Source organism: Odocoileus virginianus, chromosome 8, assembly GCF_023699985.2.
Source record: "Odocoileus virginianus isolate 20LAN1187 ecotype Illinois chromosome 8, Ovbor_1.2, whole genome shotgun sequence".
Classification (NCBI taxonomy): Eukaryota; Metazoa; Chordata; class Mammalia; order Artiodactyla; family Cervidae; genus Odocoileus; species Odocoileus virginianus.
The window spans coordinates 10,839,065-10,856,226 of record NC_069681.1 but is presented as its reverse complement, the minus strand read 5'-3'; the positions used below and the strand labels follow the sequence as shown (position 1 = coordinate 10,856,226).

General features: G+C 44.4%; 1 protein-coding gene across 1 annotated transcript in view; it reads left to right on the top strand.

The window, feature by feature from the left end:
* Window positions 1-17,162, top strand: part of VWA8 (von Willebrand factor A domain containing 8) — a 367,424-nt gene that overhangs the window by 305,787 nt on the left and 44,475 nt on the right. The window contains exons 38-39 of the mRNA XM_070471177.1: window positions 7,700-7,808; window positions 11,992-12,148. Coding sequence (XP_070327278.1) covers window positions 7,700-7,808; window positions 11,992-12,148 — 266 coding nt within the window. The remainder of the gene's footprint in view (window positions 1-7,699; window positions 7,809-11,991; window positions 12,149-17,162) is intronic.

Sequence of the window (17,162 nt, the reverse complement as noted above, 5' to 3'; positions counted from 1 at the left end):
GTTGCGACTGAAGTGACTAAGCATAGCACAGAACATGTATGTGTAAGTGACTGTGCCAGCAATGATAAAGGTAAAGTAAAATATTCATAAATCGATATCTTGCCCTCCTGTGAGCCGAAGCCTGTGAAACCTATGACATGTTGTTCCCCTTAATCAGACTGGGTGTTTTTGTTGTAATAATGGATTTCATAACAAGAGTCGTTCCTACAGGGAGGATCTTTTCAGAAACTTTGAACACAGATAGAGAAATAACATAGGATGCACACAAGGAGGCATTCCACAGCATCACATCAGGTGGAGAAAGGGGGGTGTCTGGGGGTTACAGTTCAAATATTTTAAAGTATTAATCAACCTCATCACTTAAACCCGAAAGTGAAGTATGCGTGAGTCCCTGGGCGTGTTCAAGCAGAAATGGGGAGGGTAGACAGAGTGGGGCTAAGTTTCAAGAAGTGGGCAGGCAGGGTCGGGAAGGACGGCTGGTGGTGGACTTGAAGGAGCCTGTGAGTCCTTCCTAAGGCAGAAAGGGCGGCCCGCTCCTTCAGGACAAGAGAGACAGGAGTTGCTGCGGTACAAGCCACAGACCCTCCATCTGCCTGTCCCCTGTCGGTGCTCACCTCATAGGCCTTGTCTTCAGGGCCAGGGAACAGTCCCAGCGTGCGCCCCATCAACTCCCCACCTCACCCCCCGTCTCTGCCTGCTTGCTGGTTCCTAGACTTTATTTCCCACTTTTGTGATAAGAGTACTTACCATGTGAATGCCCTTTGGGGGAGAATTATTTAATACAAATGAATATCAGCTACAGGATCATTTTTTAATATTAATGACCACAAATTAGACCATCTCCTGCTTTTTAAGAACTAAGAGGATTAAAGAGGACAGGAGGTCATTGAATACATGAAAGAAAAAGTGCCACCAGCCAGGTGGAAACTGGAGATGAATTACATACTTTGATGGCTTTGCCAGAGGTTGTAGCTGGGACACAAAGAAGCTGCCTGTGGACAGTGGTGGTTTTATCATGTGTGATCACTGTAGAGGTCGCGTGTTGTTTACAAAAACTGGGTAAGGCATTAATTGCTTTTTTTAAAGCAGCTGTCTTCATATGAAAGACTATCATTCCTAGGGACATATTAATGTGACTTTCATTGTATCTGTGATAGAAATTTCTTATGTTTTTTTCATGCATGCATGCTAAGTTGCTTCACTTGTGTCCAACTTTGCGACCCTATGGACTGTATCCAACCAGACTCCTCTGTCCATGGGATTCTCTAGGTTAGAATACTGGAAATGGGTTGTCATGCCCTCCTCCAGGTCCATGGGATTCTCTAGGTTAGAATACTGGAAATGGGTTGTCATGCCCTGCTCCAGGAGATCTTCCTGACCCAGGGATCGAAGCTTCATCTGTTTCCTTTCTTTGGCAGTCAGGTTCTTTACCAGTAGCACCACCTGGAAAGCTCCTATTTTTCTTATAATCTCAGACAAGAATATGTTTTAGGCAAATGTATTCAGTACCTTATTATGGTCTGTATTATCCTGCACTGTGACTTTGTTCTACTTTATAAAATATTTTCCTGGAAGCAAAGATCCTGTTTCTTGTTATCTCCATATTCCAGGGAGTAGTGAATATACCATAAACATACACAGAAATGTTGATTGAGTGCATTGAATTGCCTGCTCACCATCAAATCATAAGCAACTGTAATAAGTAGAATTTCTGATATTATCATGGCAGTCTTCAGCTTCGGAAAATTTAAAGCACGTCTTCTGGAAGTAGGATATCCTGCAAAGATCAAGACCATGGCTCCTGCCCCACTGCCTCTCATTTGTCTTTCAATGAATGAATCAGTTAGTTTGCATTACATTGGGCTCCAAGTAGCAGAAAACCCAACTTATAGTAGCTTAAAATGTAAGGACAGGGCTTCCCTGGCGGCTCAGTGGTAAAGAATCCACCTGCTAATGCCGGAGACGCAGGTGCAGTCTCTACCTCGGGAAGATCCCACGTGCTGCAGAACAGCTAAGCCCGCATGCCACAGCTATGGAGCCTGTACTCTAGAGTCCGGAAACCACAGCTCCCGAGCCCACTGCAACTCCTGAAGCCCATGCGCCCCAGAGCCTGCGCTCCGCAACAAGAGAAGCCACTGCAACTAGAGAGGGGCCCCACAGCAACAAAGACCCAGCACCGCCAAAAATAAATAAATAAAAGTTCTCTATATTAAAAAAAAAAAAACTTAGTCTGACTAATAACATTTATTATGTGCTGACGTAGAAACCGGAAGGAAGTGACTCCGCGGCTGATTGAGTCGCTGTCATCAGGAACACCACCCATTCCATCCTCCCCTCTGCCACCTCCTCCTCGTTGCGCCATGGTCACAAGGTGGACGCCCCAGCTCGAAGCACCACGTCCTCACTCCGTGTCCAAGGCAGCGAGCGCATATGTGTGCTGCAAGGGAGGGGCAGGCAGTCCGTGCAGGGCCGCGCGCAAGCTCTGTACCCGAGAGGACGATCTTTCCCAGAAACCAACCGACAGAATTTGTCTTAACCTCGCGGCTCCCAGACTTTCTTCCCTGGACGCATCGCTGGCAGAGGGCGGTGGGACGGCTGGGCCTCGTCCCAGCTAACCGTGATTCATCTGACTTCTGTTTAGAGAGGAGAAAGAGGGAGTGGACGTTGGAGAGGCAGCTGCAGATGCCTGCTGCGCCACACCTCGTCTCCAGCTGGAAAATGAGAATCGGCTGTTGTCCAGTCATTCCTCCAAGAAGGAACTTTCCTTCCAAGAGTGTGTTCTGGCTATTTATATCATTTTACTGACGGTTTTTTAAAAATCATGTGTGTGAGGAGGAGCCTAAAGTATAGGGCCTTGCCTCGGATTACAGGGCTTTCGTGAGTCATGTCCCTCCTCTACTTTGGGTTTGGGTTGCTTCAGTCTGGAACATTTTTTATGAGTTATAATTTACAAGATCTGTGTTTTGTTTTGTTTTTCCATTTTGTTTCATATGAAAGAGGACAACTCCTTGGGATTACAAGGAGTTATCTAAAAGGATGTAGGATGCATCAGCTGTGACCAACACAGCAAAGAGCTCACCATGGGCATCAGTTTGCATCAGAAGTTGTAAGAGTCCATGATATTTTGTGTTTTGGGCAAAATTTTGATCCACGTGAGTGCACATGTGCGTGCGTGCTAAATCACTTCAGTCATGTCCGACTCTTTGCAAACCTATGAACTGTAGCCCACTAGGCTCCTCTGTCCGTGGCATTCTCCAGGCAAGAATACTGGAGTGGGTTGCCATGCCCTCTTCCAGGGAATCTTCCTGAACCAGGGGACCCTGTCTCCTGCATTGGCAGGTAGGTTCTTTACCACTAGCACCACCTGCGAAGCCCTAAGTGAACACTTCACTGTTCACTTAGGTAGGGTGTATATCAGTAACTGGATTGACTTGTTTGAACTCTTTCTGTATGAAAGTGTCAGTGGCTCAGTTGTACCTTATCCTTTGCAACCCCATGGACTGTAGCCCACCAGTCTCCTCTGTCCATGGATTTCTCCAGGCAGAAATACTGGAGTGGGTTGCCATTCCCTTCTCCAGGGGATCTTCCCAACCCAGGGATCAAGCCCAGGTCTCCTGCATTGCAGGCAGATTCTTTACCATCTGAGCCACCAGGGAAGCCCTTGTAGATGAGACCAGTCCTCAAAGGAAATGCATTCCAAGTCTTTCTCAACACATACTTCAAATAGTTCAGCAGTTTATCAACTTTCTGAATGATCAGAGACTCTGAGCATCTTTCTGTCCCCAAGAAGCAAGCTTCTTCGAATGATATGCTTTCTTTGGTGTCTTGCAGTTTCTGTCTGGGCTGGACTGTCCTGGACTTTCTGCCTCATACCTTTTATGAATCATTGTGAATTCACATAAGAGATACCCTAAAATGGCTTTGGAGACCGCTTATCAGATGTGCTCCTCCCATCCACCTAGAGAGATAGACTCCTGTGACTGTAATGGCATTCATAGCGTGACTCAGAATTAGATAAACTCCCCAAATGCTTGCTTTTAAGTAAGTATCCTTGGTAATTCATGGTATGTGTTTCTCTGGAATCCTCTATGTTTGGGCTGATTAGTGTTTTTGTCAAGAATTTGTCAATTTTGAAACATCTCCAGACTCCCGTTTGGGGTTGGGGAGGGAGCAGCCTTGTTGGCAATGTGAGCCATGCCAGTTCCCAGCAGGACACACAGGTGACAAAGAACACAGCAATCCTTTCTGCCCAGAGAGTTCACAGCAGATTCCTTCCTCCCTGATGGGCCGTTGTAGGTTTCTTCACAACTTCAAGAGTGATTTTGCAGGTAGCGGAGGGGGGATGTTTGAGAGCCCTTTTCTTTTGCCTTGTGCCATCATTTGTAATACTTGTTCTTAAAAGACTATCCTCTTACAGCAGGACAACTGAATTGCGGTGAAATGTCCAAAGGAGATTGGTTTGTAATGAAAGTAGTTACTAGACACCTAGGACTGTTTTCTATGCCTCTTCTGAAGTTCTTTTATTCATTTATTTTGTATTGAAAGAAAGTGAAAGTGTTAGTCGCTCAGTCTAGTCCTACTCTTTGCGACCCCATGGACTGCAGCCCACCAGGCTCCTCTGTCCATGGGATTCTCCAGGCAAGAATACTGGAGCAAGTTGCCATGCCCTCCTCCAGGGGATCTTGCTGACCCTGGGATCACACCTGGCTCTCTCGCATTGCAGACAAATTCTTTACTGTCTGAGCCACCGGGGAAGCCCATTTTGTACTGAGTATAGTTGATTTACAACATTGTGTAATTTCTACTGTACAGAAAGTGTCTCAGTTATATATATATATGTATGTATTACACATCCTTTTCCCTATTCTTTTCCATTGTTCCCTGTGCCATACAGTAGGACTCTGTTGTTTATCCATTCTTTTATTTACTTTTAATAAATAATACATGCACCCTGAAGTGACGGCTGGTGTTCAGAACAGTTACTCCAGTAATGCCGTCATGGCCCAGACCATTTTTTGAGCTTCCTCTTCTACAATTGACCAGTAGAGGTGTCACAACTCTTAAAAGCAAACTAGTCTCATTGCTTTATAACTGTGCCTGATTTTGACTAAAACCACTCATTTACCAGATTTTGTATCATTTAATCAGTTAGAACATGTCAATGTTAAGTGGAATGGGAGAAATTATTTAGTTCAACTGCCTTTAGTTTCTGATGAGAGACTTTAGCCCCAGAGAAGTGAATTGACTTTCCAAAGAGTACAGAGTAAGTTAGCAAATAATTCACACCAGAACTATTTCAATTCCAAATATCCTTTAGCTATTTATTAAAAATCAAATCTATTTTTAAAGAATACATAATTGCCACCATTAAAGATAGTAAAATAGAATCTACCATGGACCCTGCAGATCGTTCCTAAAGCACTCCAGAAGTGTTTTGAGCACCATTATTGTAATAAATGTATCTTTATGGATTAAAAAGCTTATCATCTTATTATAATAAATATATTTCCATATGTAAGTTCCATTACAGTTCTTTTTTAAATCCATTAGACTTTTATGCTGGTTTCTTAAATTGACACAGAATAAAACTCTATCTCAATTTTGAAATGTTTCTTATTTTTCTCATTTCTCATGGAAAACATCTATAAGATACTGCTAAGATAACCAAACATTATCTTCTGGCTGAGGCAAGCTTGTCCTTGTTCTGTGCTGTCCAGTGAGATAGTCATGGACTACATATGGTAATTCAAACTTAAATTTTAGTTAATTAAATAAAATTTAAAAATCAAGTACTCAATAGGCACATTCGTAATAAGTTACCATATTAGATGCCTCAGGTATAAATACTTCTATCAGCACAGAAAATTTTATTAGTTAGTGCTGGTCTAGAGTTCTTGTAGTCAGTATACATATTTTAATTTACTATGAATCTCTTACACTCTCTCTAGAAAAGTTAGAAAGTGGTGGCAGGTTTTGGAGAAAGTACTTTAAATGTTTATTTGTTCTCTAAATGTTGCTAGCTATTCTGCATAGTTTAATTTTTTAAAAGAAGAACAATTTATTTTCACCCATTTTGGGGGGAGCATGATTGTATGTGTGGAATTCATGTCAACTGTCACGTCCTGGCTGCTAAATTTTAAAATATGCTGAAGTTATGGCAAAAGCTCTGTCAGTGCTGCCAGAGATAAAGGCAGAAGTGTGTTAGTTACTCACTCATGTCCCACTCTTTCGCAACCCTCTGGTCTGTAGCCTGCCAGGCTCCTCTGTCCGTGGGATTCTTCAGGCAAGAATACTGGAGTGGGTTGCCATGCCCTCCTCCAGGGGATCTTCCCAACCCAGAGATCAAACCCACATCTCCTGCATTTCAGGCAGATTCTTTACCATTTGAACCACCAGGGCTTCCCTGGTAAGGGCAGAAAGGTGTGGTTAGTTGAAATCTTGTTACGATGTCATAACATTTGAAATGAACTAGTCTGGACATAACACAATGGAAATTATGTTGAATTCATTCTTTGTAGCCATTTTATTTGCAAAGGCCTTAAATTACCTACTTACCTTTGTTTGTCCTAACATCCAGAATGCAAAGTTCACTCACTAAGAAGGCATGGGTCAGCTCTCAAGACTGACCTGGCGTCATGCTCCAGGTCCATTTCCAATCTCCCTTGCTCCACTGTAAGCAATTCCAGGGCAGTGACCAATCCTCCATGACTTTTGTAGGCCTCATGGTACTTCAGATGATACCTTGCCAAAACATTTCCCATTAAGTCTTGTTTGAACAAACAATTGATCTGGTCTGCCCTGAAAATCATTGTATTTGGGAGCAGGCTTATAGGGTACAGGGATGTGACTGCTTCAAATGCTTTTTATTGTGGAATAATATCTACTGAGCTGACTGCTAGGATGGAACTCCTGTGTGGTTATCAGCACTTTTGGTGAGTCTGTGCTGAATTAAATTAGAGACCAATGAATGAGCCACAGGCTCTCACAGAGAAAGGCTAAAGTGCCGCTTGTTCTATTTGATCTCCTGGAACAGTATGTCCAGTTTTAAAATAGAGATGAACTAGGAGAGCTATAAATACCATAATAAAATGAGAGTGGGCCCAGAAAACAAGCAGTTCCTAGTGTCTGTGCACATAACATATATCAGTGAAGCACACAAAGGTTTATTTTCTGGGTTTCTTTTTTCATATATTTTGTATAAAATAACCTTTTTCTGAGGAATGGGATTTCTTTGAAAATTAAAGGTGAATGTTTATCTGCCATGACTCAGCTGGACTAGGTGGACTATAGTCCACTAGGCTCCTCTGTCCATGGAATTCTCCAGACAAGAATATTGGAGTGAATTGCTATTCCCTTCTCCAGGAGATTATCCCAACTCAGGGATTGAACCCTTGCCTCTTGCAGCTCTTGCATTGACTGGTGGGTTCTTTACCACTAGCGCCACCTGGGAAGCCCCATGATCCAGTCTAACTCCCTTTTTTTTTTAAGAATATTTTTTATAATTAAATTTGTTTCCTTCCCAACTCAGTGGATGTAAAATCTGGTGAAATTTTGCCAGACACGAACAGCACCTATCATGTCCTAGAGCCTGAGGTTATGAGCTACCTTAAGGACTTAGGGAGAAACAGTTCTTCTTTCTGTCCTGCCGTCCCTGGCCTTGGTCACGGAGAGTGATAATGTCTTATTTCTTAATTTTCAGATAACAATTGAAAGAGAGAGCGGTGAAGATGTGAGCTCCCCCAAGCACGGGAAGGAGGACCCAGACAACATGCCACACGTGGGTGGTAACACTTGGGCTGGCGGCACAGGTTGGTAGCACAGGCACTTTCCTGAGTCAGGCTTCCAGAGACTCCGTGAGCCCATGTGGGCAGTGCACCAGCCCCAAGAAGGCTCGGGAATCAGTTTGCCTTCCCCTCCACCCCCAGTAGTCAGTTGGAGTGTGCTTCTGCCCTCTGACACAGAGTGACTTTAAGACACGGAAAAGCCCTGGCATTTGGAGTCCCGCAGACTCAGCAGACAGTCAGAGGTAGCAATCCCCTGACCTCAGACCATTCTGGTCCTCATTCATCAAAGGGGCCTACTATGAACTGCCTCCCAAGATAGTGGTGAGGATTCAGTAAGATTATGACTGCAAAGCGCTGAGCTCAAGACCTGGCATGAAAAATGCATTCATTAAAAGTGTTAATCCCCTCTTTTAAATTCCCTGTCCTTGGGACCATGCCAGAAATCGACAGTAAATTCTTTCTGGACCAGCTGACTTTGAAAAGACATGGTCCTTGTCTTCCACATCTCAGAAGAGCGTACGTCGAGGCTGCGGGGTTCTGAGATAAGAGAGATGGTTGTGGCCTGAGCCGATGGCTGGGGTCCGTCCCTTCCTCTTGGCTGCCTGTCGAGAGCATTGTTCCCAGGACCACAGCCTTCCTCTTTCCTCTGCGGCAGCTGGAGCGACACAGCTGTGGGGCCGCAGGAATAGGGCCAGACTGTGTGCGCACCATCTGATCTTATCGTGGCCGTGAGCTGCGCCAGCACGAGCTCCGTTCTCCGTCTTCCCCGAGGACGGTCTGTGCTTCTTGGCCTTGACAGCCTTGGGAGGAAATGGGCTACCGTGCGCAGACAATGTGCTATCAAGCAGGCTGTGGACTCCTTGCCTGCTCTGTTTATTCATCAAGCATCAGCTTGAAAGGAAGGATATTTTTAGACATGGCCTTTGATCTGGAAGTTAGTGTCAAGCTGGCAGGATTTAATCCCTGTGGAATGCATGTGGGACACTCTGGCCAGATGCAGGCTTCCCAGCCGTGGGCTGCTCTGGAGCAGAGGTGCTCGCTTGTTATTCAGCTCGTGTCTACCAGCTCACATATCTGTCCAGACTGATGGCCCTCCTTTTATTTTCCAGCCTGTTTGTCAATCTATCAAGGCTCTTTCACTACAAGTTCTTTTTCTCTTTGTCAGTCTCTGCCTCAGAATTCTCTGCACTGAAGGTGATCATTTGATTACATGAGTCATTTGATTCCTTTTTCATCATCAAAACCCCTTCCCTGTCTTTCTCCCCTGTATCTTCACAGATTTAAGATATCCAAGGTTAGTTTCAAGAGTGTACCTTGAGATCTAGACTCTTTGGCAAGCATTTTCATTTTGGCAGTAAAGAACCTGCCTGCCAGTGCAGGAGATGCAAGAGACATGGGTTCAGTCTCTGGGTTGGGAAGATTCCCTGGAGAAGGGTGTGTCAACCCCCTCCAGTATTCTTGCCTGGAAAATTCCATGGACAGAGGAGCCTGGCAGGCTACAGTCCATGGGGTCGCAAAGAGTCGGACACGACTGAGCTCACACTCAGGAGTCACGAGTTCAAATTAAAGGCTTCTTGGAAGTGCAGGTCGTGAAAAATTCCTCCCTCACACCCTCTCCATCCCATCTGACTTTCCCAAGGGACTGACCGTCCTGCACAGCAGCCTCTAGACGGTTGTAGGTCATTCCCTCCTTTCACCAGAAACTGTCTCATCTCAGCACCTGGGAAGCTCTAAGTTCTCATTTATGACCTACCCGTAACTAAGGAGCACCGCTGGTAGAAAGGGAGTCAGGTCTCAGGACAGCATTTCCACCCCTGAATCTCATGACCATAGTCCTCTCCGCCCATTGACCATCCGTAAACGACAGCCAGGAGTCACACGCATCCAAGGTGGAATTTTCCACCAGCAATTTCTAAATAAAAAAGAAATAATATGTGCTGGAATCAAAGGATAAAAATACTATAATTAATGGGCTGTTCTCATGGTATTTCCCAGAAGGAAATGACCTACCTGGACTTTGATAAGGGAAACAGAGCACGCTGAGTTCTTGCTTTTAACTTGTCACACCAGCTAAGGCTTCAAGGGAGAAAAGGGAAATGTAGCATAATTTATCCAAAGCCTAAACACTTTCAAAATTTCCACTTTATGAAACTTAGAAATGACCTCATTCTGTGTGACTGGAAGTCGTCTGCATAATGATAGTGAGAGAAGTCCCTTATAGAGCTCTGATTTTGTGCCAGTGTGCTGAGTGTGACTGAGACAGAGAAGTTAGGGGACTTCCCTCAAGGACACATGGCTAGTGCGTTGGAACCAGGGTTCAAACTCAGGCAGTCTGACTGAACCATACAATACTGTACTGTATGATGCTAGTGTCAGTATTAATGCTATTAGTATACTATACTAATCAATACTTCACTATAATATACAATATTATTCTACCCCTCCAATATTGGGTTCTCTTCTAAGTTCCCAAGTTATGTGTAAAGGAACAAAAGAAACTAATTGCTGATATTTTAATCATTATAAAGCTGGGGCAATAAACTGGTAACCCAGGGCCCAAATCTAGCCAATATATGTATTTTGGCAGTCCATGTCGTGTTTTAAGATGATTTGAATTTGAATATATTTAGACAAAGCAAGTCCTCTCTAGTTAGCCAAGTTCTCACCACTTCTTGTAATATTACCTACCCGGTCTTCTAGGCATTTAATTTATACCTACAACATACAGTATTACATGATACACATTTACAAGCTTGTTAGTTGCTAAATCATGTCCAACTCTTTGCGATCCCATGGACTGTAGCCCACCAGGCTCCTCTGTCCAAGGGATTCTCCAGGGAAGAATACTGGAGTGGGTTGCCATTCCCTTCTCCAACAAGCATGTAAACTTGGGTTTATATTTTAAAACTGTCCTGAAGCTGGCAGTATTTATCTGTTCTACGTTATTCTAAGCTAAAAGTCAAAGTATAATAACTGACTTCTCCTCTTGGCTTAGCCACCGATACAAGTTCTCATGTCTGTCACTTAACCTCTCTGCGCTGCATTTTTGCCACTTGCAAAGCAGAAGAAGCAATATCTATAGCCTGGCCATTTTCTTTGATTTTAATGAAAAATCAGGTTACTGTGAAGGAAGAGGAGTGTTGTTCACTTAATTAACATATAAATATACACATACACATGAAGTATTTGGGGCTTCCCCAGTGGCTCAGAGGTAAAGAATCTGCCTGCAAAGCAGGAGCCACAGGAGACATGAGTTCAGCCTGGGTTGGGAAGATCTGCTGGAGGAGGGCATGGTAACCCACTCCAGTATTCTTGTCTGGAGAAGCCCCATGGACAGAGGAGCCTGTCGCAAAAAGTTGGATATGATTGGAGCGACTGCACACACGCACACACCAAGTATTTATGGTGTTTAAGCCACTTTTCCCTGGTGGCTCAGACGGTAAAGCATCTGCCCTCAATGCAGGAGACCCAGATTCAATCCTGGGGTCGGGAAGATCCCCTGGAGAAGGAAATGGCAACCCATTCCAGTACTCCTGCCTAGAAAATTCCATGAATGGAGGACCCATAGACTACCGTCCATGGGGTCGCAAAGAGTCAGACACGACTGAGCAACTTCACTTCACTTAAGCCACTCTTACAGGTGCTCAGCTACAAAGATATATAAAATATAATCCCATTCATCCTGTAGATGTAAAAAAAGAAAAAAGTTAAGGAATAACAAACAGGTCACGAGAATATTGATCCTTGCGTGGCTGTCATCAGGTGAGGTGTCATGGATTTTGGACTGAGCCTTGAAATATGGGTTAGAATTGGTTGGATGGAGAAGAAGGAGAGCATCCTAAACTGGGGAACACCTTGTGTTTCCAGAAGAAAGTCATTTGAATAATTACTAGTTTTCCCACTGGCTCAGCGATAAAGAATGTTCCTGCAATGCAGGAGCCGCGGGAGACACGGTTTTGATCCCTGGGTTGGGAAGGTCCCCTGGAGAAGAGCATGGCAACCCACTTCAGTGTTCTTGCCTGGAGAATCCCATGGACAGAGGAGCCTGGCGGGCTACAGTCTATAGTGTCTCAGAATCGGACACGACTTAAGGGACTTAGCACAGCATGCAGGTATAATGAATATACTTCATGGGACTGCCTAAAAGCCTTGCTCTTTTGTGGTCTAGATCAGACTAAGCAGCAGGACTTTCATGGTTTCCTCCCAGGTGGAAGAGACACCGCAGGCCTGGGTGGCATGGGAGGTCCTTACCGGCTGGACGCAGGCCACACGGTCTACCAGGTCTCTCAGGCCGAGAAAGACGCTGTTCCGGAGGAGGTGAAGAGAGCGGCGAGAGAGATGGGCCAGAGAGCGTTTCAACAGAGGTGGGTGGTCCCCACTGCGTCCGGAGTGGGGAAACGTCACGGCAAACCCTGGGCAGACCCAGGGTTCTGTGAGTCTCTTCTTTGTGCAGCCACTTAGACCACAAACTGCAACCCGTAGCCACCCCACCCCCCATTGGAGACAGCTAAATGAACATAATCCCTGGCCCTTTCTGCTCAGGCCCTTTTAAATGCATTAATTGCATATAACGGTATAGAGGAAGGACTGAGCACAGTAGAAGGTAAAACCAGGGATTTCCCTGGGCAATCCAGTGGTTAAGGCTTCACCTTCCAAAGCAGGGAGTGCAGGTTGATCCCTGGTTAGGGAGCTGAGATCCCACACTCCTCAAGGCCAAAAAGCCAAAGCATAGAAAACAGAAGCAATATTGTCACAAATTCAATGAAAACTTTTAAAAACAGTTCACATCAAAAAAAAAAAAAATCTGTAAAAAAAGTAAAACCAAAGGTATTTCTCCCTGGAGAAGCTAAAGATCAGCTCATTCCATCCACGTCTATTCCCAGGCCACATAGCCATTTGAGATAACGTTCCATGATGATCCCTTCCTGCCCCTCAGGAATCTTGTAGATTTGTGTGGAGACAGGACTAGTGTACACGCGTGCGCGCGCGCACACACACACACACACACACACTCCCACACACACTTTCGCACATACCCTGGGTAAGTCATTAAGTGCTAAAGTCACGTGATACAGAGGCTATGCCCTCCAGCGATACAGAGAAGGGGAAAGTCACTGGGCTGACGTGAGGTGAGGCCTGAACACAGCCAGTGTTTGGACCTTCCAGGAAGGGAAAGCTAAGTGCGCAAGCCAGGATGAGCAGAGTGACTGTGGCGGAGAGAGCCAGCCACACGCAGAAAAAGGGTACCAGCTGGGGCCAGTGAGGAGTGGGGTTAACTGTCAGTAGGTGGAGGCCTTGAGATCCAGGCCCATGAGCCTGAAGCTTTCATTCTGGAACCGTGTGGGGCCACTCTGATTGGAATCATCTAGAACATGAGAAGAAACCCCATGACACTTTCCCTAGATGCTTTCCCTGTGTTCTTCAGCTCAAAGTGACAAGTACCAAAGAACCAGGAAGATCTCCTTTGGGACTGAAGGTGAGAGTCGTGGTCGGGGAGGCAGATTTACACTGTTGGGCTCCACAGAAGGAGCTGGGCGCAGTTCAGATAAAGCACACTCTCCAGCGTCCATGAGTTCCGAAATTCCTCCCACGCAGGACATCTGGTATTACATTATGTGCTGGGCTTACACATCCTGCAAGTAAACAGTCCAGAACAATGGGGACAAAAACGCAGGTCCCTCCAGACACACCCTCAGGAAAGCCTGCAAGGCTTCGGGTCCTCGTGTACTCAGCAGGTAGATACGACAAGTGTCACTCCCAGCCCTTCTGCCCACTTCCCTGGAGATCTCCAACAATTGATTTCTCCTTGCTGTGCGTCAGTCTGTTCTTTTGGTTATAGGTGACTCCCTTCCCTCTTCCTCTCAGAGAGGTTGTAAGGACAAATAACTGTTAGGAATGGAAACAGTTTAAACTTCTCAAAAAAAGGTGGGAGGAATCCAATAATGCAAGATCTTATTAGAATTAAAAAACAGTTTTAATTTTACATTTCATATAAATAATAAATATTTACTTGGGAAAAGAACCGAATAATTAGATACACATCATCTTCTCCTTCCCCACCAATGAGTTCCTGTTGTTCCCACACTGAAAACCTCACAAATCTGGTCTCAATTTTTGTGTAAGTGGGGCAAGTGAATAGAGCAATTCACACAGAAGGACTTGTAATCCGTGGTGATGGTTTGGTTGCTGTAATGTCTGACTCTTGCAGCTCCATGAACTGTAGCCTGCTGGTCTCCTCTGTCCTTGGAGTTCTCTAGGCAAGAATACTGGAGTAGGTTACCATTTACTTCTCCAGTTGTAAGTCGTGTTTGGGTGCAAGTTTAGAACCCCTTCTCTAATTCCCATGATAGACAGTGAGGAACCTGGTTCTGTTAAGTACACTTGCCTCACAGGGTAAAGAAATTAGGGAGCATCTGTGATAATAAGGCAACTAAATTTAGTGGCTATAAGGGAGGAGAGAGAAAAAGTGGAGAAGGGACTGAGAAAACCGTTGCAGTGTTACTCAGTCATGTCCGACTCTTTGCAACCCCATGGACAGTAGCCTGCCAGGCTCCTCAGCCCATGGGATTTTCCAGGCAAGAATACTGGAATGGGTTGCCATTCCCTTCTCCAGGGGATCTTGCCAACCCAGGGATCAAATCCAGGTCTCCAGCTTTGCAGGCAGCTTCTTTACCATCTGAGACACCGTATACTTCTACTAAATGCTGCAGAGAAGAATCCAAATCCAAGTGAAAGAGTACCAGAAGGTACTTCAAATACAGAGGAGCTGAACAAGGAGATGAGAAAGGAGGGGATGAAATAAAAGCACGTGGAGACCCTGAAAAAGACAGAAAACACACAGAAAAGTGTTGCTTTCTACTTTTGTATATTAATAGTCACAATTAGTGACTATTTGCTATTTATTTAGTCACATTTAGCGTATTCAGTTTAGCACTGCTAAAGTCTGGCACCCAGTCCCATCACTTCATGGCAAATAGAAGGGGGAAAAGTGGGAAGAGTGACAGATTTTAATTCTGGGGGCTCCAAAATCACTGTGGATGGTGACTGCAGCCATGAAATTAAAGGACACTTGTTCTTTAGAAGAAAAGCTATGACAAACATAGACAGCATATTAAAAAGCAGAGGCAAAGGCATTACTTTGCTGACAGATGTCCATATTGTCAAAGCTATGGTTTTTCCATTAGTCATATAAGGATGTGAGAGTTGGACCATAAAGACTGAGTGTCGAAGAACTGATGGTTTCCAGTAGTGGTGTTGAAGACTCGAGAGTCCCTTGGACAGCAAGGGAATCAAACCAGTCCATCCTAAAGGAAATCAGTCCTGAATAATCATTGGAAGGACTGATGTTGAAGCTGAAGCTCCAATGCTTTGGCCACCTATTGTGAAGAACTGACTCATTGGAAAAGACCCTGAGGGTGGCAAAGATTGAAGGCAGGAGGAGAAGGGGGCAGCAGAGGATGAGATGTTTAGATAGCATCACCCCGACTCAGTGGACATATATCTGAGCAAACTCCAGGAGACAGTGAAGTCCAGAGGAGCCTGGCATGATGCAGTCTACGAGGTCACAAAGAATCAGACATGACTTAACTACTGAACAACAACAGCAAAATTTTTCTTAAACTTTTGATTATAAAACTTTTCAAACATAAACAAAAATAGAGAGAAACCTGTAATGAATCCTGTGGGCCTATTCTCTCAACTTCAAGAAGAAAATCTGACTCCCTTCCCAACCCTGAGTTTTTTGTTTTAAGCTAATTCAAGATTTTCTATTTATCATAAATAGTTCAGAGTTTATCTCTGATTACTTTATTTAAAAAAATTAAAATGCACAATACTATTCAGTTCAGTTCAGTCTGACTCTTTGCACACCCATGGACCACAGCACACCAGGCCTCCCTGTCCATCACCAACTCCCAGAGATTGCTCAAACTCATGTCCATCAAGTCTGTGATGCCATCCAACCATCTCATCCTCTGTCGTCCCCTTCTCCTCCTGCCCCCAATCCCTCCCAGCATCAGGGTCTTTTCAAATGAGTCAGTTTTTCACATCAGGTGGCAAAAGTATGGTAGTTTCAGCTTCAGCATCAGTCCTTCCAATGAATATTCAGGACTGATCTCCTTCAGGATGGACTGGTTGATCTCCTTGCAGTCCAAGGGACTCTCAAGAGTCTTCTCCAACACCACAGTTCAAAAACATCAATTTTTTGGCACTCAGCTTTCTTTATGGTCCAACTCTCACATCCATAGATGACTACTGGAAAAACCATAGCTTTGACTAGATGGACCTTTGTTGGTAAAAAAATAATCATTCTTCACTATCATCCAATAGTTAGTTTCAAAGCTATTTTGCACATCTAGTTATATGCAGAATGAAGTCAAGGCCCTGCATGTATGCTTTTATAGCAGCCAATACCTTCTCTCCATAGTTCTTATCACTACTTCCCATTGTGTTATTTGTATGAGTAGTTGATTTCTTCTCTATTGACTTCAAGTTCCTTGAGGGAAGGGTGTTTTTGCCCTCTATGACTTAGCAACAAAACAATAGCAAAATATCCCCAGTAGCTACACAAAGAACCTAGTACATAGCAAGCACATACATGTTTGTGAAATGAATAATATGCATGTGCGAACAAGTAATGCTATCACCCTTTCGTACTTAATTCAAAGACTGGTTGAAGCCAGACTGACCCATCAGCCTAGGGATCCACCATATTGCCGTGAAGAGCCTAATTCTACTGATGGGTTTTGACATCATCAACAGAGCATTTAGTTAGCATTCATTTGCATCTGGATTTTGGCTAGATACTGGCTCTTAATTGTCAAGACCTGATTAACTTAGGAAGAATAACAGAAGTAGACAAGAATAAGACACATATGAAGCAGGACAGACATTAAACCAACAAAGCAGGAATGAAATAGATGGCGAGGCGCTTTTACATGCTTGGAAAAGCCTCTCAGGTGGGCACCACCTGTGGAAATCGTACCCACGACCATTTGCAAGACTAATCAGCCCTACACAGTAGATCTTAGCTTATGTTTGTTTTCCTCATAAATGATCCAAAATTACAGTATTTAAATCTGACCTATATGAAAAAGTAAAATGAGACCTAAAATTCCCAGACTCTTACGTAACAATAAATATACCCTTTAAGAATAGGCTGTGCCAGCAAAGTGCAGTCAGTCCGCGTAGATTACTAGGCTGTGAAGCAGCTGTGCCCTACAGTTTTGATCAGGGTTAAAGCAGCAGAGAGACACATTTTCAGCCAGCCCTGTGAGCCAGGGAGTATTAGCACTGGGAGTCTCGTCTGATGCAGAGGCCAGCATGTCCTGTTTTCTTTCCCCACTCCCTGCCTCGGCCTTCATCTTTGAGAATGTTATC